The sequence below is a fragment of the Erinaceus europaeus genome, chromosome 19, assembly GCF_950295315.1.
Source record: "Erinaceus europaeus chromosome 19, mEriEur2.1, whole genome shotgun sequence".
In the NCBI taxonomy this organism is placed as follows: domain Eukaryota; kingdom Metazoa; phylum Chordata; class Mammalia; order Eulipotyphla; family Erinaceidae; genus Erinaceus; species Erinaceus europaeus.
In genome coordinates, this window is record NC_080180.1 from 60,714,928 (window position 1) to 60,739,429 (window position 24,502).

Consider the following 24,502-nt stretch of genomic DNA (forward strand, 5'->3'; position numbering starts at 1 on the left):
AAGAAATATAAAACCATGCCAGGAAGGCTGCTCAGCGATAGCAGGTATATTGAATAGTGCTCTGGTTCTCCCTTCCTCTCTCCCATGAGTAAGTAAGTATTCACTCCTCACAGTTCCCAAGGAGAAAGGGACTGTGGGTTGGGGGCCAGGGTGAGGGGGCCAGCATTCAGGGAGTTTGGGACTGGGCAGAGGGAGAGGGAAACCATTTGGTAGTAAGAAAGGATGGCTGTGATTTATTTTAATTAATTTAAAAAAAATTTTTTTACCAGAGCACTGTTCAGCTCTGGCTTATTGTGGTTGCAGAGGCTTGAACCTGGGTCTTTGGGGCCTCAGGCATGAGAGGCTGTTTGCATAACCATTATGCTATCCACCCTCTGCCTGGCTGTAACTTTTGATCTGAGCCCGTCACCGCTATCAACGTCCACGGCCTCAGCCCAGTCATGGGCACGCTCCCTGGGGGTCTCTGTTTCCCAAACCAGCTGGTGCTTTCTTCATGGTAAGTTCTTCATTGGCAGTAAGGATTTGGGTTGTTTTTTATTTATTTATTCCCTTTTGTTGCCCTTGTTTTTTATTTTATTGCCCTTGTTTATAGTTATTATTGTCGTCGTCATTGGACAGGACAGAGAGAAATGGAGAAGGGAGAGAAAGACAGACACCTGCAGACACCTTGTGAAGTGACTCGCCTGCAGGTGGGGAGCGGGGGGGCTGGTCCTTGTGCTCTGCGCCACCGCCCACCCGACTCCCGGCAGTAAGGAGTTGTTCTCACTCTGGATTGGACATGAAGTGTAAAACAGACTGTAAAGGCAAAGGGATGGTTTAATACATTAAAACAGAAAAGTGAAAAAGGAAATGTTTATTTCTGTCTTCGGTTGAGACTCTTAAGTAACCCAATGAAGAGATCGCTCTCGGGCTTTTTAGTCAAATAAGCCTCCATTTTGAAAAGGCCACTAGCCCTCTGGCAGCCTGCAGGAGGCTGACTTAACAAGACTTACCTTTCAAAGCAAGCAATGCCCTTCTATTCTCACAACTCTTTAAAATCTCTGTCTAGGAGATACAGCAGAGTGGTTATGTAAAATAGACTCTAATGCCCAAGGCTCTGAGGTCCCAGGTTCAACCCCCCCATACCAGCATAAGCCCTGAGCAGTGCTCTGGTAAAATAAAGAAAATCAAACACCACTTCATGGTAAAGCTGGTTTATTGGAATTTACCAGGAAGTGTTACAGAGACACAATTTTCACAACAAAAATTACTAAGCCTTAGTTTAGTGGAAACTTCAGTTTCACAAGGAAATGAAGCAGCAATAGCCATTGATGAAACACTGCCGTCAAAAGCTGATACACTAGGGTCTGAATTAGCTTCCTTTGGTGTCCCCAAGTCAAGACTTTGCCAAGACATAGCTGACGACTTCAATGAAAGGTCACAGTTACAGAAGATCCACACAGAAGTTGTCAAATGTGGGATCTGGGCCCTACTGCACAGCCGCTGTGTGAGCAGTGAGGACTCAGCAGTCACAATGAAGTGCTTTACAGATGTCTCGGAAAATATCACCAAGTTTTATCCCCAGTTCAACTAATGGGTTTGTTCTTTGTAAAAAAAAAAAAATACCATACTTAGAGACAAAAATTAAAACAGTGACTCGTTATGAGATACAAATATTTTTAAATTAATAAATATTAAAGTGAAAAAATAAGTCCTTTGATAGCACTATAGAGGGTACTTACTACTACTCACTTCTTAGAAAAAGGAACAGTTGGTTTTTAGAAATCCATTAGTCACTGCACTGACTAAACGTAAGTGTGCTTGGGAGTCTGTAAACCGTCTTCTCCCACTGTAGGAACTGTTTGGGGAGGCAAAAAGCAGATCCCTCAGACAGTCGCCTCCACTGTATCTACCCTGCTATCATTCTTTCACTACAAAGATAGACACGATTTAACATTGATTGAGAGAAGAGTTAAGCCATTTTCCATTCGAGCATGAGAAAGATGAGTTCATCTCCCTCCATATGAATAAGGCCAATTTATCTTTTTCTTAAGCCCCAATACTTAAATATTTTTCAACAGAATGATTATTTCCTATAATTGTTACTACCAGTTCCTTTGATAGTAAGTCACCTTGTATTTATAATGATTCACTTATCCTGCTAGGACCACCTTAGTGATGAAACAAACAAGATTAGATTACATATTTAAGTGGTCTCTTACATCCTCAAAACATGAAGTACAATCACCTGTTGGTGCCGCTGCCTCCAACGCGTCCGGGGGAAGCCTCTGCAGACAGAGTGCACACTTCACGGTCACGGCTGGACTCCATCGTGCACTGGCTCACACGCAAGCTCCCTGTCTCCCTAGCCAAAGTCTTAAATGCATTTAGTGTAGAACCAAAATGAAAAATAAAGAAAAACCAAACAACTTTTTCAAATATTCCTTTCACCACAGAGGGACATGGAAATATGTTTTCAGGGGGCCAGGAGGTAGCACGCCTGGTTAGGTGCACATGCTACCGTGCGCAACACTCAGGTTTGAGCCCCTGCTCCCCAACTGCAAGGAGGGAGGCTTCACGAGAGGTAAAGCAGGCCTGCAGGTGTCTCTCTTCCTCACACTCTCACCATCCCCTCTTGATTTCTCTTTGTCCTATCCAATTAAAAATTAGAAGGGAAAAAAAAAGGATAAAACAGCCACTGGGAGCAGAGGACTCATAGTGCCAGCACCAAGCCTCATAACCCTGGGAGCAGGAAAAGAAGGAGGAGGAGGAGGAGGAGGAGGAAGAAAAGAAAATATTTTTCAGCGTCTAATTAATTTCTCAGGTGGAAAAGGAGTAGCTGGTTGTGCTCATACAAAGTAGATGTTAAGAGCCGATGTGTGCTGACACATCTACAGAAACAGGGAGAGTCACTGGCGTGAGAGCTAAACTCCTCAGAGCTGCAGCGTGTGGAGGAGGCCCGCTGTGTCAGCCCAGACCAGCCAAGCGGTGTGTGGAGGGAGGGAGCAGGCTGGAAGTCGCTAAATGCCGCGCAGTGCGTCTCCTGGGAGCCTTCTGATTTCTCCCCAGCTGCTTCCAATTCCAGTCGCCCTCCCTCCCCCTTCCCCCGTGCACTGTTTAAAGACATCAAAGTCTAAAGCACCTTATTATGTCACTTGGTTTACATTAAAATCTGACTGACTTTTCCACATTACAAAAGAATTCAGTAAGAAAACGATCCCAAGTGGCCTGGGAGGTGGTACAACGGATAAAGCACTGGACTCTCAAGCATGAGGGCTGGAGTTCAATCTTCAGCAGCACATGTACCAGAACAATTCTCTGGCTCTTTCCCTCTCTCCTCCTCTCTTATTAAGCAAAATTACGGGGGCTGGGTAGTAGGGCAGTGGGTTAAGCGCACATGGCGCAGAGCACAAGGACTGGCTTAAGGATCCCGGTTTGAGCCCCCGGCTCCCCACCTGCAGGGGGGCCGCTTCACAGGCGGTGAAGCAGGTCTGCAGCTGTCTGTCTTTCTCTCCCCCTCTCTGTCTTCCCCTCCTCTCTCCATTTCTCTTTGTCCTATCCAGCAACAATAACAACAAGAAATAACAACATCGATAAACAATAAGGGCAACAAGAGGGAAAAAATGGCCTCCAGGAGCAGTGGATTCATAGTGCAGGCACTGAGCCCCAGTGATAACCCTGGAGGCAAAAAAAAGAAAACAATCCCAATGACTATTTCAAAAACAGTGAGTTCCGTAGAGCCGATGGGTAGCACTTAAATACTAGACATCTAAAATGACTGGCAAAGCCATTCTTTATGAACTGAGACCAGAGAACATTCCCTACTTCTCCCACCGGAACTGAAATTCTGACCGTGAAGTGTACCAATAACAATGTGATGAAATACGTGAACAAATAGTCAATCCACTCTAGAGAGGAAAGGCCAGTCTTTCTCCTACTGAGAACACTGCCTGTTCCAGGACACACTTTTAAGTATGTGTCTACTAAGCCCTTTCGATTTTGTCTCGCCCTCAGGAACCCAGAATTGATTGGCCAATGACTCTTAAAACCCACACCTTCCACCGGAGCCTCCCGTGCTAGGCTCTCAACGGGAAGGTGTTCTCTGACTCATCTGCCTTCGCTTTGCTCTCAACCTCACCTGAAGAGGACCAACTTCCCTTGTGCTGCCACAGTGACAACGCACACAAGTGTGTGTGACAGTGAGAACAGACAGGTGTCGGGATGCTCCGGACATCTTAGATTAAGTCTTATGACTGAGCGCAGCCACACGTGGGAAGGTTTTCCTCCAGCCCAAGGGGATGGGACAGTAACAGGTTTATTTAGCACCAGCACGGCACGGCAGGCTTGGGTCCCGGCTTCAGGACAACTCCGTCACTGGGGGGTTGGCTGAGCATCAACGGTTTGTGGCTCTTGAGCTTATGGGCCAGGGTCATAAAAATAGCTTCCACGTGGTCGTTGTCGTTGGGGTTTTTGGCAGAGGTTTCAAATAAAGGCATACTGTGTGTGTCGGCGAATTTCTGTGCCACGTCCGTGGGCACCTGGACGGCGCTTCTCAAGTCACACTTGTTGCCGACGAGAATGCGGGGTGTGTCGCCGGCCAGCAGGTGCTGTCTGCATTCTTCGATCCACGCCGGCAAGCTGTGGAAGCTCGCCATGTTGGTCATGTCGTACACGAAGACCACGGCGTGCGCGTTGCGGTAGTAGTGCTGCACCATGCTCTTCCGGAAGCGCTCCTGGCCCGCCGTGTCCCACAGCTGGATCTGCAACAGCAAGGACAGCAGCCTCAAGCTCATCCAACGGGCGGCAGGTGTGGGAAAGCGGAATCACTCAGGCCCGGGTGGTGGCGCACCTGGCTGAGCGCACGTGTTGCAGTGCGCAAGGACCCAGGTTCGAGCCCACGGCCCCCACCTGCAGGGGGAAAGCTTTGCGAGTGGTGAAGCTTGGCTGCAGGTGTCTCTCTGTCTCTCTCCCTCTCTAGCTCCCCCTCCCCTCTCAATTTCTGACTGTCTGTATCCAACAAGTAAATATAGTAAAAAAAAAAATTTTTTTTTAATGAATTGCCGTTGTGTGGGCTTAGGGGACCTTGTGTCGTCCCAGAATGCCCTGTGTGGTGCTGTTTATGGGACCTAGGCTTCACGATGAGGTGTCTAGCTACCTCATCGTGAATGTGAGTGGATTTCCAAACATTAAGAGAAAAGCATCATATTTTAACAAATGTGGGGTCACAGGGTCACCAAGTATGACACCTGCACTGCCAGGCTGTGGCCCCAGCACTATGCAGGAGCAGCTGTGGCCTTAGGGGCAGCTCTGGTGCTGTGGTGTCTCTCCTCCTCATCTGCCTGAATAAAGTGTGTGTGTGTGGGGGGGGGGGGTGAGAGCAAGCCTGGAGCAGTGAAACTGTGCCCAGTTCTAAAGGGAAAATGAGTTTCAAAAACATCACGTGGGGACCAGGCACACTTTACCATGCACAAGGTTCAAACCTCTGGTCTTCCTGCAGGGGGAGCTTTATGAGCAGTGAAGCAGTGCTGCATGTCTCTCTGAGTTCATCCCAGTACCAGAGTGATGCTCTGGTTCTCTTTCTCATTGAAAGAAAGAGAAAAAAATTCTGGGATGGGGGTAGATAGCATGATGGTTATGCAAACAGACCGCCATGCCTGAGGTTCCAAAGTCCCGAGTTCAATCCCTTGTATCACCATAAGCCAGAGCTTGTCAGTGCTCTAGTTAAAAAAAAAAAAGAAGGGGGGTTGTAGGGTGGTAGCGCAGCAAGTTAAGCGCACGTGGCACAAAGCGCAAGGAACAGTGTAAGAATCCTGGTTCGAGCCCCCGGCTCCCCACCTGCAGAGCAGTCGCTTCACAGGTGGTGAAGCAGGTCTGCAGGTGTCTATCTTTCTCTCCTCCTCTCTCCATTTCTCTCTGTCCTATCCAACAACAATGGTATCAGTAATAATAATAACTACAACAATTAAAAAAAAAGGGCAACAAAAGGGAAAATAAATAAACATAAAAAAAGGGGGCCAGGTGGCGGTGCACCTGGTTGAGCGCACATATTACAGTGCACAAGGATCAGGGTTCAAGCCCCTGGTCTCCACCTGCAGGGGGAAAGCTTTGCAAGTGGTGAAGTGGGGCTGCAGGTATCTCTCTGTCTCTCTCCTTGCCTATCTCCCCTCCTCCTAATTTCTGGCTGTCTCTATCCAATAAATAAAGATAAAAAGATGAAGGAGGAAAAAATTCTGTGCACTTTATTGTGTGTTATACTCTTTAAAACCTGGTTACTAGATGCCCCTCTTGTGTTCTCTAGTCTGATCTAGAACCTTGAGCCTGGGGCCCACTCCCTGAGACCTTCGGCACCCCTGGGTCCCATGAGTGCTCTCAGCTGATTCCCAATCTCCAGCTGATTCCCAATCTCCAGCCACTATTATCACCTACTTTTCCACACTGGAGACATCTGTGGAGCCTGCCCAAGGACTAGATTCCCCAGCTCCCTGACACAGAGGGAGGGGCTCCTGGGACACAGGACTTCCGATGTGAAAAGTGGGGGAGCACACCCCAGTACCCTCACCCTCCCAGAGCCCCAGACTTAGGTCTGGGAGGGGCTCCTGAGCCAAGGGAGACCCTTGCAAACCTCAGCAGCTCTGCCCGTCTCTGTCCACAGCTTCCTGGGGCTATAGCCCCGGCCACAAGAAGAAAGCCTTCCGATCCCCTGGTCCAGAGCAGCCGGAGGAACACCACTGGCGCTGCAATGGGGTCAGCAGGCCCACTGGCTGCCTGTCCTGAGCGCACACTATTCCTTTAACTAAATGCATTTCCGGGCACACAGGGAGCCCGAGGTCAGCACTTCCTCATTTCTCAAGGTCAAGCCTAAGCTTTGCCTCTTGGAGTGTGCCTTCTTTCAGGTCTGTACTCTTCTCCAGAAAGTAAGGAAGAAAGGGAAAGAGGACAGGTGGGAGAGGGAGAGCACACAGCACACAGCACAAGGCCCCGGTCCAATCCCCATGCCACTAAGAGCCCAGGCTGAGCTGTGCTCCAATCAAACAAGAAAAGCTCAGACCAGAAGCCTGACTTGTCTTCATGTCCCCGCCTTTAGCATGTGACACATCAGCTGAGATGGAGGAGCGAGAGGGAGTCTCACAGGGAATGACATGGCCTCCTGGTCCACAGGGGCTGCGTCACAGCTGAAGCCAGCTCCCAGCCCGCAGCTCCCCTCCAGCACAGCCCCACAGTCCAGGCGGAGAAGGAAGCAGCCCTCACATTCTGCTCTCGAGCTGACGTGGAGAGAAAGTCCCAGAGGTGCTTTGTCCCGTGTTTTTGTCCCCTTGAAGTGGGACTATGTCTTACAAATGTCACGGCTAGGTGGGTAGATCCAGTTGGGTCTCCCTGGCAAAAACTCTGAATAAAACCCAAGGGCCCTGAGGTGGCACAATGTCAGAGCACAGGACGTGCGTGTGTGCGACCCGCAGGGAGGTCCCGGCACTGCACATGCCACAGTGCTGCTCTGGCCTGTCTCTCGTTAACAGACCCACCGATCTTTGAACAAGGGTCAAGGGCTAAGCAGCTGTCAGGTATCACGGCCCATCCTCAGAATCCGGCAGCAGCGAAGTCTGACCTAGAGCCCACTTTCCCTTTACCGCCATCAGCAGAGAAAGCTGTGCAAGACAGGGGTGATCTGGGGCCAGAAAGTAAGATAAACATGTTGCCTTGGGGTGTAGGGAAGCAGTGTGCCTACCCACCCCCTCCCAGCTCAGCACACAGGGAAATGTGGTGAAGACATGCTTCCTAACGTAAAGCAAAAAAGCAGAGGGTATGAGGAAGGCTGGGCAGCTCCTGGGCCCGGGCGTAGGGGTTCTAGAATGGGTGTCGAGGAGTGAAGTGTTGCTAAGGGTTACCACCCTCGCCCTGTCATGTATCCTGCCATGGCCTCCATTCTGCCCCACAACCTTCTTTGTCACTGTGTCCTCAAGGTCAGGAGGCCCCAACATGAAAGAAGGGCATCAGGGGTAACTCCAGTAGGGACTCACAGGACTGCACTGTTTCTGTAAGGAAACGGAGATTTTTCTTTTTTCTTTTTTGAAATATTTTTATTTCCTTTTGTTGCCCTTGTTTTATTGTTATTGATGCCGTCGTTGTTGGATAGGACAGAGAGAAATGGAGAGAGGAGGGGAAGACAGAAAGGGGGAGAGAAAGACAGACACCTGCAGACCTGCTTCACTACCTGAGTGACTCCCCTGCAGGTGGGGAGCCGGGGGCTCGAAGTGGGATCCTTACGCTTCACGCCACCTGCACTTAACCTGCTGCGCTACCACCCGACTCTGGAAACGGAGATTTTTTTCTAACCAACTCGAGAGCACGCAGAAACCACTGAGGCAACACTTGGTGAGAAATACCTAAGTACTTCCTCAAAGGCATCTGAGGACACACTTCCACAATGTCTAGGGCTGGGCACAGATCAATGTTTCATAAATAACATCTGGTCCTTTCTCTCTAATAAATACATTTTAAAAAAATAATAAATTTTCCCGGGTCAGGAATTGCATGTGTGAGGCCCCAGGTTCAATCCTTGGAACACCATTTATGCCAGAGTGGGGACTCAAACCTTTCCCTTCCATAAAATAAATGAGCGGTCTGGGAGCACTGCACGGTAAGTATGAGGCCCTCAGGTTTGATCCTCAGCATCATGGGCCAGAGTAACGCTCAGGGTGTGTGTGTGTGTGTGTGTGTGTGTGTGTGTGTGTGTGGCGTTCGGCTAGGCCATAGTGTACACATGGGGACACACACACACACACACACACACAACACTGCATATATGTTGGGGGTCAGGAGGTGGCCTGCAGGTTGCCGCAAGAAATGGGAGTGGAGGCGGGGCTTGGGTGTTCAAAGCCAGAGCTGTGGGCGTGGCCTCTCCATCTGCCCAGGTGACTAGGAGCTGTCAGGGGTCTCTCTCTCTCTCTCTCCCCCTCCCTCTCTCCCTCTCCCGTCAAGATGTGAGTAGGGGGCTTCTCTCTCTCATGTTCTCTCTGCTGAGGTCACCGTGAGAGTGAGCCACGCCCACAGCTCTGGCCTATAACACCCAAGCCCCGCCTCCACCTTGCCAAGCCACACCTGTCACCGCTTCCATTTCTAGGGCGGTAACTCCAGGTACCTCCTGCCCTCGTTATTTACATGCACTCGTTCTGCATTTACAGGCTCTGCATCTACATACACACAGTCACTGCATTGACACACGGACACTGCATTGACACACGGACACTGCATTGACAGACTGCACTCACACACACAGACACGCACACACTGCATCGACACACTGACACTGGACACACTGACACTGCATTTACACACTGACACTGCATTGACACACTGACAGACACTGCATTGACACACGGACACTGCATTGACAGACTGCACTCACACACACAGACACGCACACACTGCATCGACACACTGACACTGGACACACTGACACTGCATTTACACAGACACTGCATTGACACACTGACAGACACTGCATTGACACACGGACACTGCATTGACACACGGACACTGCATTGACAGACTGCACTCACACACACAGACACGCACACACTGCATCGACACACTGACACTGCATTGACACACTGACAGACACTGCATTGACACACGGACACTGCATTGACACACGGACAGACACTGCATTGACACACGGACACTGCATTGACACACGGACAGACACTGCATTGACACACTGACAGACACTGCATTGACACACGGACACTGCATTGACACACGGACAGACACTGCATTGACACACTGACAGACACTGCATTGACACACTGACAGACACTGCATTGACACACTGACAGACACTGCATTGACACACGGACACTGCATTGACACACGGACACTGCATTGACAGACTGCACTCACACACACAGACACGCACACACTGCATCGACACACTGACACTGCATTGACACACTGACAGACACTGCATTGACACACGGACACTGCATTGACACACGGACAGACACTGCATTGACACACTGACAGACACTGCATTGACACACTGACAGACACTGCATTGACACACGGACAGACACTGCATTGACACACTGACAGACACTGCATTGACACACGGACACTGCATTGACACACGGACAGACACTGCATTGACACACTGACAGACACTGCATTGACACACGGACACTGCATTGACACACGGACAGACACTGCATTGACACACTGACAGACACTGCATTGACACACGGACACTGCATTGACACACGGACAGACACTGCATTGACAGACTGCACTCACACACACTGACACGCACACACTCTGCATTTACACACACACACACACACACAGCTTGAGACGCACAGCCTCGGGGATCGGGCTGCACACTCGGACCCCGGCCCCCCGCCCCGGCCGCTCACCTTGATGCGCTCCCCGTCGATGTCCACCGCCCGCTCTCGGAAGTCCACCCCGATCGTGGCCTCGGTGCGGTCGGGGAAGCGGCCGGCGCAGAAACGGAAGGTCAGGCACGTCTTGCCCACGTTGGAGTCGCCGATCACGATGATCTTGAAGATGCGGGAGCGGGCGGGCGGCAGCGTGCCCGTGGCGGTGCCGCTGGCCGACAGGCTGGTCTCCAGCGACGACTCCATGTCGGCGGCCATACTGCCGACGCGCCAAGGGCCTCAGCGCGGGGCGCGATGACGCCACCGCCCGCCCGGCCGCCAGTTCCGCGCAGCGACGTAGCCGCGCCTCCGCCTTTCCGGCGCCGCAGTGCGCGTGCGCGTGCGCGTGCGCCGCGCTTGGCCTCGCCCCGCCCACCGCAGAGTCCCCGCCCCGCCAGGTGTGCCGCCCACTGCGCAGCCGCGCCGACCGGGCGTGGCCCCGCCTCCACGTCCACGTCGGTCCGGGGCCGGTGCGCGTCTAGGGGCGCGCGCGCGGGGGCTGCCGGGAGCTCAGTGGTGGCTCGCGAGGCGGCAGCCTCCCGGCCCGGTGGCGCGCCTGCACCTGGCGGCCGCGGGGGGCTGCCGTGGACCGCGTCCGGGCACGGGCATGCCCCAGAGCTCGCCGAAGGGGAACAGGTACCACCAGGTGCACTTCTGAGACACGGGGGCGGCGGTGCAGGGGGCGCCGCCGGGGGTGTCGGAGGCGCAGGGGCCCTGGCTGGCCGGGCCGCCCCGCGCCTGCAGGTGCAGACGGGCCCCCGTGGCCTGCAGCTCGGGGCTGCCCCCGCGGCCGTGCGGCCGGGGCCCGGGCAGAGGGGGCAGCGCCCAGGGCGGGGCTGCGGGGAGCCGCCGGCGCGGGGGGCTGGCGGGCGGGATCCCCGGGAAGCGCGGGGCTCTGCTGTCACCGGGCCCGGCGCGGGGCAGGCGGGCGACGCAGGCCGCCCCCCACCGCGGCTCCCACCGGCCCCTCGGCCACACGAGGCCGCCCGCTCGGCCTTGGCCCCCGGCCGGGTAGGTGCGGCTGGGCGCCGGTGGGTCAGCCGGGGACATTGGAGGCCGAGCTGTCGCCCCTGGGCCGCTGGTGATGGATGAGCGCGCCCTTTATGCCCTAGCGATTGCTGTCCGGGACCCGCTGGGTGACGGCGGCGGCGCCCGGAGCATCTGGCTGAATCGTCGCGGGCTCCCGGGAGAGACGCCTCCGGCCCGAGAGGGTCTCTGCATTTCTCTGGGTTTACACCGAGCCATACATACTCACGGGCCCAGGGGGTACCGACGGAGCCTCTTTATTTGTTCCTTAAATTTCTTGATTGGGGAATTCATGTTTGACATTCAACAGTAAATACAGTGGTTTGTGCATGCAGAACATCCCCCAGTTTCCCATATAACAAGACAACCCCCACTAGGTCCTCTGAATCCTTCACGGACCTGTATTCTCCCCACCCCACCCACCCCAGAGTCTTTTACGTTGGTGAGATACGCCAATTCCAGTTCAGGTTCGACTTGTGTTTGCTCTTCTGATCGTGTTTTTCAACTTCTGCCTGAGAGTGAGATCATCCCATATTCATCCTTCTGTTTCTGACTTATTTCACTTAACAGGAATTTTTCAAGGTCCATCCAGGATCGGCTGAAAACGGTGAAATCACCATTGTTAATAGCTGAGTACTATTCCATTGTGTATCTAGACCACAACTTGCTCAGCCACTCATCTGTTGTTGGACACCTGGGTTGCCTCCAGGATTTGGCTATTACAAATTGTGCTGCCGAGAACATATGTGTACACAGATCTTTTTGGATGGGTGTGTTGGGTTCCTTAGGATATATCCCAAGGAGGGGAATTGCAGGGTCATAGGGTAGGTCCATTTCTAGCCTTCTGAGAGTTCTCCAGACTGTTCTCCACAGAGGCTGGACCCATTGACATTCCCACCAGCAGTGCAGGAGGGTTCCTTTGACCCCACACCCTCTCCAGCATTTGCTGCTGTTACCTTTTCTGATGTGTGACATTCTCACAGGAGTGAATTGTTATCTCCTTGTTGTCTTGATTTGCATTTCTCTGACAATCAGAGACTTGGAGCATTTTTTCATGTGTTTCTCGGTCTTTTGGATCTCTTCTGTGGTGAATATTCTGTCCATGTCCTCCCCCCATTTTTGGATGGGGTTATTATATATATATATATATTTTTATGAAGTTGTTTTTCTGCAACAAGACTTGCACTTATTCATTTTCTGTCTTAACTGATGGTTTGTAAAGTCAAGGCCTGTGGAGAGGAGGACGTGGCAGGCCTTCAATAGAACGAGGGAAGAGTACTACAAATTCTAGAAAAGGGGGTAAAGCTACTAATTCCACCTGAAAAATAGTCAGACCAGATCAGTGGTAAAACCAGAGCATATGCAGGGTTCATGAGAGTTTGCAGAAACCTTATAGTCACTATAGAAAAACTTGAGAGAGTTGTTAATACACCAAATGACGCTAGCCCTCAAATCAGGTCTTCACCTGGTTGTGGAAGCGAGTCAAGCTTCCTGTTCCAGGAACTAGAGAGAGCATGGGCTGCAAAGTTCCGCTTGTCTGATTTCTTTTCCCCCATGAAGAGAAATCATTCCAGAAATTATTACAGCGCCTTAGAACATATTCCTGCTACTGACTCTGCCAGCCCCATTCAAAGGAGACTGAAGATTTAAAAAACAGAGAGGAATTGAAGAACTGACTCAAAGCTGTGGATGAACAGGTAACTTCTAAGGGTAGTGAGACCAGCACACGTGCCGTCACTCCAGAAGATGTGGCCGCGTTTGTGTGTGTATTCTGGCGTTTCAACTTAGCTCTTGTAAAATCTATCTGGTCTTTATGCAAATCCTGTTCACATTTACGTCTTAGAGATATCTCATCTCTGAAACCTTATGATTATTCAACCTAGAATTTTTTTTTACTTTTATTTTAAGTCTGTAATCCATTTTTGGGGGGATGTTCATTTGATCTTTGAATACTATTTCACTAAGTGTCATGATTTTGTATCATTCTACGCCTAAATTGAAAGAGCGTTGTCATTTACCAAATGCTGAATAAATAAAAAATTCCTTGTGTGAAAACTGCCCATTTGAATTGTTTGTCAGCCGTGCACGACACTGTTGTTGACAGGAACATCTTCATAGACGCGTCGTCTTGGCTCTCAGCTTGTTAAGGAGTTGCTTCATGCCATTGAAATACGTGTGTGTGTTTTCTACCTTTTCAGCTTTGGGGGTCTAACGTGTGTGACTACGCTGCTACCTGGCCCATGTTTTTTATTTTTTTGAAATTTTCATACAGGGAGAAAGTGACGGCAGAGAGATCACATTATCGTTCGCCTGGTGCCACGTGTCATGCTCTTGTGTGGTTCTGGGCTTCTAGCCTGGCTGTCCGTATGGTGAAGCTCAGGGTCTACCCGCCGCACTCTCCCCTTACCCCCTTACCCCCTTACCCCCTTGCAACTCTTCCTGAATAGCTGGCGAAACTCCAGGTCTGACACTTAGAGGAGATCCTTGAGTTAAAAAGAGTACCTAAGATTATGCAGCCCTGTTTCCGGAGAATTCATCTTGGCCTTAGAGGGCTTCATTTTCTAATGTGACTGCCACTTGGCCTCAGATTGTAAATGTGTAACTTTTTTAAAAAATTTATTAATTTATTTCCTTTCATTGTCCTTATTTTATTGTTATTGTTATTGATGTCCTTGTTGTTGGATAGGACAGAGAGAAATGGAGAGAGGAAAGCAAGATAGAGAAGGGGAGAGAAAGATAGACACCTGCAGACCTGCTTCACCGCCTGTGAAGCGACTCCCCTGCAGGTGGGGAGCCGGGGGCTCGAACCGGGATTCTTATGCTGGTCCTTGCGCTTTGTGCTACCTGCGCTTAACCCGCTGCGCTACTGCCTGACTCCCACATGTATAGCTCTTAGAACTCTATGCAACTGTAGAGAGGCTAGAGTTGAATTCATCGAGCTTTACCACATAAGCCGGATACCACAAATGGTTTAGAGTAAGACAGGCCAAATGAGTGGCAGCACAGTGAGCATTGCACTAAAGCCTGAGCCCCCCCCCCCCCCCCCCCCGGTTTCCTCCTCAGCATTGCGTGCCAGAGGAACACTCTGCTTTTGTGTGTGTGCATCTCATGATAATTAATCTTTAAAAAGAAAGAAAACTCGTTACCACACACAACAAGCAGGTATGAGCTTGTTTGACAGTGGTGTCCTCACCTGCTGGGGGCAGCTTCGCAAGCAGTGGAGTAAGGCTGCAGATGTGTCTCTCCTTCCTTCCCCTCTCAGTGTTCCTCTGTATCTCCCCAACAGCTAAAATAAAATACTTAAAAATAAGTAAAATGAAAGTATCCTAATGAGGAAAGACTGAATAAGTACTTAAAACGTAGGCTAACCTACAGATAATCTTACAAAATATAGCTATTTCTTTTCATTTTTTTTTTTTACTACAGAGAACGCAACTCCCTATGATAGACATTTAAATTCAGATTTTATTGGTTTACCAGTTTACAACAGCAAAGACATTTCAAGAGTCCAGTTCACCACACCCACAGCACCACTCAGCCATCTTCCCTGCAGTCAGACAGACCCCTCTACAGATTAAAATGTCCTTAAGTGCAGTGCAGACTGGGCTCCAGCCTAGGCTGCACACATAGCAAAGCAGGACACTGTCCTAGTGAGCTGTTTTGCTGACTCCCTTATTTATTGGGGGGGGGGGGCGTCATTTCTCGGGCTTCAGTGCTTCCTGCTGTTTCCAGATAGAGAAGGGGTGAGCGTGGGGGCCAGCACAGCCTCCCCCAGTGCTGAGGGCCTGGGCTCAGACCTAGGTCGTGCGCATGACAACAGCACACTGCCAGGCGAGCTATCTGTAGGCCCTGCTTCTCCATGTTCATCCACCCCTTGCTGTCTTAGTCCTTAGATATTAGAAATCATTTCCTGGGGGAGGGGTGGCACTCCTACTTGAGCTCACAGGCTACCATGTGCAAGGACCCAGGTTCAAGCCCTTCTTCAAGTCTCCACCTGCAGAAGGGAAGCTTTAAGAATGGTGAAGCAGGGCTGCAGGTGTCTCTCCTTCACTATCTTCCCTTTCCAGTCCACTTTCTGTATCTAGTAAATGTATAAAAAAATAAATTTTTTAAAAAGATTCCCAAAGGGAGTCGGGTGGTGGCGCAGCGGGTTAAGCACACGTGGCGCAAAGCGCAGGGACCGGCGTAAGGATCCCGGTTCGAGCCCCTGGCTCCCCACCTGCAGGGGAGTCGCTTCACGGGTGGTGAAGCAGGTCTGCAGGTGTCTGTCTTTCTCTCCCTTATCTCTCTGTCTTCCCCTCCTCTCTCCATTTCTCTCTGTCCTATCCCACAACAAAGCAACGTCAACAATGGCAATAATAACCGCAACTAGGCTGCAACAACTAGGGCAACAAAAAGGGGGAAAAATGGCCTCCAGGAGCGGTGGATTCATGGTGCAGGCACCGAGCCCAGCAATAACCCTGGAGGAAAAAAAAAAAAGATTCCCAAATACTAAAAAAAAAAAAGTTTTTCTGATTGCAGTATAGAGATCACATTAAAAGATAAGCAGTGTGATCAGATGGTAGTTTCTGGGAGTAATTTAGACAAAAGATGAGGGTGCTAACCGAGAGTTAACTACATGGGACCAGAACTGGGCACTTTGTAGTGTGTCTTGCAGATCACAGTGAATACGGCTTGCTAAACAGCTAGCTGAAAAGTTAGGAAAAGGCAGACACCAAGGGTCATTCCCATGTTTCTGACTTAATAGCCAACCAGATGGAAGCACCCAGAAAGTAGAGGGAGAGTGAAAAACCCAAGTTTAATTCCTTGGAGCTAGAAACATACATGGTGTATCCAGGAATAGAGGTGATGGCTAGGCCCACGGTGTCCTCTGGTAAAGAGATCTGGGACGTGTCAGCACACGGGCTGTCACCCATAGATGCGCCCCGCAGAGGTTGAGGCTGGCCGTGTGCCTGGACCAGAGGGAAGATGCAGGGCGGCCCACTCTGGCGCCCCACCTTCCCAGCCACGCACCTGTGGAGGCCCCCTCAGCTGTCACGCCGTGTACTTCATCTCTCCTGCTCCACGTAAACATCTGAAGACCAGGCTCATGTCACAGTCATCACTGGATGCCCAGGACTTAGCACAGCACTTGCAAGTTCTTTATCAAATAACTGATGAAAACCCTAGGTACTTTTCTGGGTTAGTCTGTCATGTACTACGGTCCAAAAAAGTTCAAGGAGTTGCTCAAGAAGCTTCCAGGATCCAAACCCAAATGTGTGGATTTCTTTGAGAGGGAGGAAAAACACCCAACACTTTTTGTTTCCCAGAACACTGCTCAGCTCCGGCTTGTGGTGGTGCTGGGGATTGAACCCCACACTTGGTGCTTCAAGCATGTAAGTTTTTGCAGAAGCATTATGCTATCTCCTCAGATGAACACTTGAATCTCAACATTTTGTCTGCTCACAAAGTTTGTGTTTAGTTATTCCAAACTAGTGTTTGTTTATACCAGAACGTAAGCATTTGGTCACAAGTAACTAAAACTGAAGGTGAATCTTCAGTGTGGAGAGACTAGAACAACTTCGATCTTTCACTTGGCAAAAAGCAAGGTCAGAGGAAGTCCATCTGCCTATACTCAACAGAGAAGAACAGAATCAGCCCAAGACTTCAAATTCTCTAAGCAGCAAGTTGGAAGTTTCAATGGATGAGCAATAAAACAGTCACTCTTGTAGCTCAGGCAGTTGCCCAAGAAGTCTGCCCGTACAGGAGAATACTAGGTGCAGTCATTTCTAGGAACCTATCTGGTTGGTTGATCTATTCCAAAATGTCGTGAAGCAGGGTTTGCCTGCATGCAGGTCTTGTAGCATTACATCTCCTTTTTATTTAATTTCAGTTTGAGTGCTATAGAAAGCCCTTCTCAGCTCTGGCTTGTGGCGGAGATGGCGATTGAACCTGAGACCTTGGCGTCTCAGGCATCCAAGTCTTTTGCAGAATCATGATGATGTGTCCCCAGCCCATTACATCTGTTCACTGCAATCTGGATGAACAATCCCATCTGCACCAGAATCATGGCTCAGGTCTGAGATGTTTCTTTGCCACTGGGGTTTTCATCTGTGCAATCACATGGTTCCCAGCTAACTTTCCTTTCTAGAGCTTGAGAGCTACAAACTACAGCACTGCTTCATGAGTTGTGAAGCTTTCCTTCAGTATGTGGTTGCCAGGGGCTTGAGCTAGGGTCTTTCACAGTACACTGTGCATTGTTCAGGATATTTCCTGGCCCCCACAGTGGAAATTCCCCCCCCCCCGATTTATTACTGATTTCTTATTGATAAGACTGTGGGATAAGCAGGGTAGAATTCCATAGAATTCTCACCACCACAATGCTATATCCCATCCCCTCCATTGGAAGCTTCCCCATTCTGTATCCCTCTGGGAATATGGACCCAAGATCTTTGAGGTGCACAAGGTGGGAGGTCTGATGGACATGGGTGTTGACAGGTTGGTCTATACCCCCACATCAGAGATTTTAATAGTTCCTTTTTTTGGGAGATGAGCCCCACATGCATTTGACTGGGGATTAGGTGTGTGGACATTCAGGTAGCTAGCAAAGCCCCCACACCAAGATGGAGTATCCACTACAGCAGTTATCCTTGACAAGTTGCTTCAATGGAAACCATATTACCAGGACATCTCATAAACTCTCGTGTTGTAAGTCATATGGTAGAAGCGTAACTCTAAGTGGAGAAAAGCAAACTGGAGGGGACCACTGCCCAGGCCGGGTTCCAAATGATTTAAATCAGCAGGTCTTAAGGCTTATGATTTCTGTTGTTCCTGAACTGCTTTCCTGGTGTAGGGAAGCTCATGGCAACCACAACCGCTACAAGTGGCAACAGTGGGAAACAGCCTTCCAGGTCGGAGGGCTTGTGTGCCTCTAGTTTTCTCTTACTACCTAGAAGCGAGCAGCTGAGGGTCAGCCTGGGCTCGCCACAGAGGCAGTTGGGAAAGCATCACCTGCCAACAGAGGCGGGTCACAACCACTCTTGCCAGACCAGAAGCCCCCCCCCCCCCAACAGGCATGTGAAAAATCAAAGCACAATTATCTGTGGTCCCTGAGTTTGTGTCAACGCCTTAGGATCAACAGAGGGAGGGCCACAGGCAAGACAAGTGGGAATGCTCCGAAACAGATAAGGGGGGAAAAATTGTGAGTCTTTGTTAAGTGACCTGAAAGTTGAGAGTACTTTATTGCTATTTTCTACAGTCCGTAGGGCAATTATTAATATTCACAGTAAGTTTAACAAAGATTGGGATATCTACTATAAGCTGTCCTAGTCACTACACTTTTCTACTACAAGTAGCCAGTAAAAAGCCTTAAGGTTTCACACAACAAATGGGTGAGTCCAATTTAAAGCACTGGTCATTTCAATTGATATTGCAATTACACACTTCTCACTTTAAAAGTGTCTTTACAGGTGAATGGGAAATGCTACGTGAAACGGAATGCATGAAACAGCAAGTATGTCCTGAAAGTAAGTTTCTAAAAAATTACAGGTGGATTAGTTGGCTTTTCGTAAGTTCTTTCGAAACAACCACCAAATAAGCAGTGCTAACAGCATCATCACACTAGCGGTATCCGTGTTGCTAAAGGCTTATACTGATGCCCAGTAAAGCTTCTTACAAAGTTAAGGGGAAGAATTAGCATTCAGCGTTTGTTTCACAGTTCAGAACTTTAGGAAAGTCTACTATCTCCTTGAGTGGTCTTTTCATGACAGATTTCAACCAGCTGCTGGCTACTTTAGAAGACAGGAGATGAGTGGTGGTGGCTAGTCTAGCTGCATGGTGAGGAAGCGCTGTAAAGGACACTTTACAAAGAGCAGCTTCTATTTCAGCTGTGAAGGAAGCGTCAAGAACAGACACTGGGCCCAACAGTCTTAACAAGTCACAGTATGAACAGCACACTGATGAAGGCCCAGCGTCAGGCAACATGACAGACAGTGCAGGTGGTGTGGAAATGAACAGACAACTAGGTTAGAAGGCAAATGTAATTACCAGCTGGAAGCAAGCTGAGGGGTCCAGCATGCACTCCAAAACTCTCTTCGCTTCTAGCTTGTTTCCAAATGAAAATGTGTATATAGTCAAGATGAAGGTTTAGAACAGCAGAAATGTGCTTATCAGTAAGAAAATATATGCTCATCATCATCAGATTCTGCCCCCGCCCCCGGGAAGAATCGTACCATGTATATGAGAGAGATCTTAAAACAGACAGAAACGTCTGGCATTTAAAAAACGTAAGACACATTATAGTATAGTGCTGACTCTTATGTTGGGGTCGGGCTGTGGCGCGCCAGATGGAGTGCACGCGTCAGGTTGCTAATGGCCGGTGTTACATGAATAGGCAACCCTGAAGCTGCATGTACACTCACAACACTGTTCTGGAAGTAGAGAACATAAATGTTTCCAGGCTCTTTCCTAGAGGACATTTTAGTAATGGCTCTAATTTAAATACGGTATTTTCTTCTTCTGGCCACAGTCCCAAGATGGCACTGCTTGTAAGGCAGCTGGAATAAACTGAGGCTGAAAACCTCTAGACTCTCCTAGAAATACAATTCCCTTTCTTTCCACCTCACTGTAGGTCATTACAAGAGGGTACACGTCCTGGTGGAGGTAGCAGTGTCACAGGGGCTGTTAATTAAATCTAAGACTCTTCAGCTTTACTGAATTCAATGCATTCTCTGCTCCTTCAGAACCTCCTGCACACTATCAGTAAATGTCGTTCAAAATCCATGTTACAAGTTGTGTGTACTGCAAGCTGAGGGTGCAGCTCCAAAGACCCAGTTTCTAACATTTAACTACAGCTGTCACATTTGCAATCGCCACATTTAGAACAAAACGCAAGGCTTCAGCTCTCTCTGGCGATACCAGTCATTCCACAAGACTAATTTAGGTTCGGCAGTGGGGTTTGACGATGCGGAATGGCATCGAGAAGTCTTATCTCTAGCAATAGCTTGAAGTGCATATAGGAGCTTCAACAGGAAGACTGCCTTCCATCTGAAAGGTATTTTGAGTTAACTTTAAGGTTGGTAATTACTAAGAAAGGTACGCATGCATCTTGTAATTCACTTCTTACTTTGTTCTAAGGTTAAGAACTACACATGGCAACTGAAAGATTCCCCAAAACTGCAGACTTCCCCAAACCTGTCACAACCTACCTCAATCTAGATCACACTGTACTTGTAGTCATGGCTTATCACAACTCATCACACAAGCAGAGCATGAGTGCAAATGACAAGAGCCTGATGAGAAGAAAGAGTGCTGGTGAATCTTCACATTATCCTTAGAGAAACACGGCCATAGGTCACTCACGCTTGTATATAGCGCACACAGGAAGTGCTAAGAAGTCTCAGCTATCTTAAAGCTTAGTGAACTAGTGAGATCTGACTTTTTAAGTAAGAAATGACAGGTAAGTATAATGAAAAGGAACAGGACTTTACTTTCCTATTAATGTCAAGGGACCCTTCATCTCAAAGGGTTCAAAACACCAATTCTTAGCAGTGAACATAAGGCACTTATTTAAGATTACAATACCGCTGATCATTCCATTTATTTTTTTAACTAAGCTCCCCCCCCCCCCCCCCGCAATACCTGGAATTGACTGGGTGAAGGAGGCCAATGTGTGACAGCTTGGTGGTACAGCACAGTGGTGTCTGGGGTGATGCCTGAACATGACACAAATCTTTGTCAAGGTCCTCTGACACCAAACAATGTAACCACTATCAAGTAAACCTCAAAGAAAATAAAATATTTATTCAAGAATTCCAGTAAAATTGAGCTGGGATACAATATACATGTTAGGGACTGAGCTCCTCGCGGACGGTCTCTGCATCGAGGCATCAGTACTTATGGACACTCCTTCTAAGACAGTCTACATCATCTGAGCATTGTCAAGACAAACAAATTCCATTTCCATATACAAAAGCGTTTTAACATGATCCACATATATACCCTCCTACAGCCAGCGCCTCCTCCAGACACCAAATCAGCGGCAGAGGCGGGACCAGTGTTCTCCCCCAACGATGACTTCAGCCGCCACTCATTAAACAGTTCCTGAGACAGGGCTAGTGAATAGAACATCGTAGCGCACTGGAGTCAGACTCGCACATCTCTTTAATGGCTAAACCACCAAACTGGCATGTGGAACACAGGTCGCGTACTGTGACGGGCTGAGTTTAATCCAACCCTTCCATCAGGAAAAGGGTCAGGGCTCCTGAAAGTTCTCTTCAGAATAAGCTTTCTATAAACTAAAAGTACCACAAAGAGGTCAATTATATATACAGTTGATTCATTTTAATTTTTTGTTGTTGCTCAGATTTTGCACATACATGAGAATACGGAGTCTGAGGCTAGTTCCCAGTACACATTTGTCATTTTTCTTTATTGTTGTTACTGATGTTGTTGTTGTTGGATAGGACAGAGAGAAATGGAGAGAGGAGGGGAAGACAGAGGGGGAAAAGATAGACACCTGCAGACCTGCTTCACCGCCTGTGAAGCGACTCCCCTGCAGGTGGGGCGCTTGGGGCTTGAACCGGGATCCTTAACGCCAGTCTTGCGTTTCGCGCCACGTGTTTAACCTGCTGTGCTACACCTGACTCCCCACACATTTGACGTTTTATGGCTCGTTTTCTTGATCAAAAGAGCAGTTTTCACCTTTCCTTCTGAATTATGATATTCCTTGTCTGCCACCACCCGAGCCCTCAGCGAGCTCTGAATGGCGCACCGTGCACTGGTTTCAGGGCTCCCTGCCACCAGTGCTTCCAGACAGCCGCCTATCTGCACAACAGCACACCGCCTCTGGTATGCACCTGTGTCCACCTGTGTATTCCACAGAAGCCCAACACAGATTAGTTGAAATATTCACACCACTGTTTTTCAAAACAATTTATTGCATCATATTTGGTACCTTATGTTTTTGACAACAAAAAGGAAATTACATCTGTAACTGCAAGAAAAAGAAGCTGGTCTGTTATTGGAAAAAAAAAAAAAAATCTTGGGCCCTTTAAAAATTACAAAGTCTTGGGCTTGCCTGAAACAACTGAGCAAGAAATATATTGTTAGAAATGTAGGGCTTCAAGTATTACAAACCTGTGACACTGTGGAAAATTCCAGAGGTATCTAAGCTGCAGCACTTTCTCTGCACATCGTGAACAAGGCCTGCTGAGGCTGCTATAGTCTCTCGACCAGTCAGAGCGTGGTAGGCAGGAGTTCTGCTCTTTAACTTCAAGCCATGGTGGATTTTCTTTTTTCACGCTCGAGTGAAAAAACCCGTGCTTGCTAATTGGTTGGTGCCACATCACAGTGCATTTGGTTCTTGCATTACAGTTTTAACAAGTTTGGCCAAAACAATGCTTGAAAAGTTTGCATTGTTGTTTTAGTTCTTCAAGTTTTAGTTAAAATTGAGATTGTTCCAACTGGTTCCTTCAGTTAAAAACTGTGGTACAAGAACACCAAACTGATCATGTACAGTGAACTGTGGAGACACAACAAGCGTATCGAACACCCTCTAGGTTTCTTATAATTCTGCTTGGTATCTACACGTCCCAGCTTCTACAACGTCAAGCATCTGTTGTAGGTTTCTCTGTAAATAGTGATTCACATTCATACTTCCTATGGTCAGAATCAACCCCGTAACAAAATCAGTCAGATGCTAAAGCCCCAACGACGCTTTGTGCTCAGTGAAAGAATCCAGTGCTAAAACAGCTTTTTTCTTTTTTTTTTTTCTTTTTGCTGTTTGAGATATAGTAAAATCTCACAAGATAAATTTAAAGTAATATTTCTGCCACACACCTGCTTTGTTAGCTGTAACGCCTCCAGATTTTATATAAATTAGTTAAAAACATGGGTGGGTAGGTAGGAATAGGATACGGAATCTTTTTTTTTTTTATCCTTCAATTTTAGCAGCTTTTAATTTTTTAAGAAACTGAACCTATATCATGTAGTATGTTAGATATTTTATATATTTTTCAGCAGGATAAAAAACGTAAAACACTATTTGAAGGCAAGAACATTTACTCTTCTCATTCTTGTGTAAGTTAGAGCAATGCAGCAGGTGCGTGACACAAATATTATACAATAGATATGGTCCAAAGTCATTCTGTTTGCTTGTTTAATGATGCTCAGATTTCATTGGCCAGTTCTTCAGTTTCCACAGAACTATCTCCATTAACTGTGATCTTCATGTCTTCTTCATATCCAGGGGGCATGAAAGCCAAAGCATAAGGGAAAAGCTTATGACAATCTGCTCTGTAAATGTCAGCAGCTTCTTTACAGTCTCCTAAGCTACCGTCACACAAGGCTTCTAATACCTCCATACAAGTCTAAAGAAAAATAAAAATGCCACGTTATAACCTGTCAAAACTTTTTAATGGCATTACCAGAAAATTCATTTCAAGGTCTGCAGATTCTAAAAAGAAGCAAATGTCCCCATTTGAATTAGTTGTCTCAATGACTACAATTAAATTTTTTCTGAGGCTTCAGTCACCAAATTAAATAGTAGCTTCCCATCTTGTAGTTAAGTCGAGATCTGTAATGTACATACAACAATTAAATCGGGAAGGGTCTCAAACACAAAGTGTGTATGTACAAGAAAAGATGGTTCTCGAAAACTTATTTCAACCCAGCAAACACTGTTCTGCATCTACATGTTCTTTTCTCTGGCCACAGGGCTGCGCCACAGCTACGCGCCCACAAGGCCCCACTATTCGCAGGTGTGGGAGTGGGTTCAGGCAGATGGTGAAAGGCAGAGAGAGGAAGAGATGCCATAGCACGTCGCCACTCGTGGCGTGGGGCTCCCATGTGGCGGCCGGGGCTTGGAACCCACGTTCTGCCTCACTGACAAGAGCGTGTACTGTACCAGGATGACGAGCCCCTGCAACTTTCATGTTTCTAAGTGATTAATCTGGACTTTCCTCGTGTCTTTACTTTCCATCTACCAAACACGAGGTGCTATCCAGATCTGTAACGAATACCCTAGGAAGGTACTGGATGAAGCTCTAACAACCAACCAGCCTATCGCTTTTCTTAACGAGAGTTTCTTCATT

The 24,502-nt window shown here is 48.4% G+C and overlaps 2 protein-coding genes and 1 long non-coding RNA gene across 5 annotated transcripts in view; all 3 read right to left on the reverse strand.

The window, feature by feature from the left end:
- Positions 1–4,252: 4,252 nt before the first annotated feature.
- Positions 4,253–10,625, reverse strand: RAB33B (RAB33B, member RAS oncogene family). Its single transcript, XM_007523757.3, has 2 exons — positions 10,386–10,625; positions 4,253–4,739 (listed from the first exon to the last, which is right to left on the reverse strand). Exons 1-2 carry the CDS (start codon positions 10,623–10,625, stop codon positions 4,299–4,301), a joined length of 681 nt encoding a protein of 226 aa, XP_007523819.1. The 3' UTR covers positions 4,253–4,298.
- LOC132534664 (uncharacterized) lies at positions 6,198–7,049 on the reverse strand. The gene is made up of 2 exons (XR_009546401.1): positions 6,328–7,049; positions 6,198–6,261 (listed from the first exon to the last, which is right to left on the reverse strand). It is a non-coding gene; the product is annotated as an uncharacterized LOC132534664 (long non-coding RNA).
- An 11,703-nt stretch (positions 10,626–22,328) lies between the features above and the next one.
- Positions 22,329–24,502, reverse strand: part of NAA15 (N-alpha-acetyltransferase 15, NatA auxiliary subunit) — a 60,678-nt gene continuing 58,504 nt past the window's right edge. For all 3 annotated transcript variants that reach the window (XM_007523754.3, XM_016188438.2, XM_060179065.1), the window contains one exon: positions 22,329–23,779. In XM_007523754.3, coding sequence (XP_007523816.1) covers positions 23,579–23,779 — 201 coding nt within the window. In that variant the 3' untranslated portion in view covers positions 22,329–23,578. The remainder of the gene's footprint in view (positions 23,780–24,502) is intronic.